General features: G+C 66.9%; 1 protein-coding gene across 1 annotated transcript in view; it reads right to left on the bottom strand.

Moving 5' to 3' along the window:
* The window catches only part of CNN3 (calponin 3), a 25,930-nt gene extending 25,433 nt beyond the window's left edge, over window positions 1-497 (bottom strand). The window contains exon 1 of the mRNA XM_077746043.1: window positions 210-497. Within this exon, the coding sequence (XP_077602169.1) occupies window positions 210-266 (57 nt within the window). The 5' untranslated portion in view covers window positions 267-497. The remainder of the gene's footprint in view (window positions 1-209) is intronic.
* Between the last annotated feature and the right edge of the window lie 469 nt (window positions 498-966).

Here is a 966-nt window from a genome sequence, read left to right as displayed (position 1 = left end):
CCGGCGCTTCGAGACCGGGGCCAGGACGGAGGCGCGCGGCCACTCTCGCGCCGCCCCGACGTCTCCTCCCCGCAAAGCCAGACAGCCAAGGCGAAGGCGCAGAGGCGAAGCGCGGCCCAGCGCCGCCCCAGTCCCAGGGACCCCCGGGCGGCAGCTAGCCTCCCCCTCCTCGCCCTGGGCGGGGGCCGCTCCACCCGAGCCCAGCGTACCTTGTTCTTGACCTCGGCCGAGAGCCCGTAGGAAGGGCCCTTGTTGAAGTGGGTCATGGTGGTTCGGGAGGCGGGAAGAATCTGCGCTCGGGTCTGGGGGCTTCTAGTACTCGTCTTCCCCGCTCCTGGCCCCAAGGAGTGGCCGCAGCGCGAGATGCTCGGAGCTCGCTCCCCTGGGCGGCGCAGGAGACGCCCTGACGCGGCGGCGGAGCGCGGGCGGTGCCTCGGCGGCTCGGTCCGACTGGGTCCCGCAGAGCCTCCCGCTCCGCTCCCGAGTCCCCCACGAACTGCCCCCTCCTCCTCCCCCGGGCCTTCGGGGATTGGCCGACGGGCCGGACNGTCTTTCCCGGCCCCAGGCCCAGAGCTCCCTGAGCAGGGGCAGGGCGCCTCCGCCCGCTGCTGGGAACACCGCGAGCAGCGCCGGAGCCCCTGGGCCAGGGAGAGGGGGCGGAGGGGGCCCTCCTCTGACACCTGCTCCTTCCTGCTACCTCGAAGCCTCCCACACCTGTTGGTCTGACCTCTACCCCGCGGCCGCCACGGGAACAGTCGAGGCTTTGGGCCAAATTTGAGCTCACTCTGTCTTTAAACCTCTAAATGCAGTGCGGAAAAAACTGGGGACTGTGCCATGGCAAAGCCTGGGGCATTTCAAGTCTTTTTCTGGATTCGCACCAGCTCCTTTTTACAAGCATCTTTATCCGAAACTCAGCTAGTCCAAAAACCCAGGTGGCTGTTGCTCCATTTTTTTTTTTTTTTTTTT

This window comes from Crocuta crocuta, unplaced genomic scaffold (genome assembly GCF_008692635.1).
Source record: "Crocuta crocuta isolate KB4526 unplaced genomic scaffold, BGI_CrCroc_1.0 scaffold48, whole genome shotgun sequence".
NCBI classification, from domain to species: domain Eukaryota; kingdom Metazoa; phylum Chordata; class Mammalia; order Carnivora; family Hyaenidae; genus Crocuta; species Crocuta crocuta.
The sequence above is the reverse complement of the archived record's forward strand: the minus strand, read 5'-3'. Positions and strand labels throughout refer to the sequence as shown.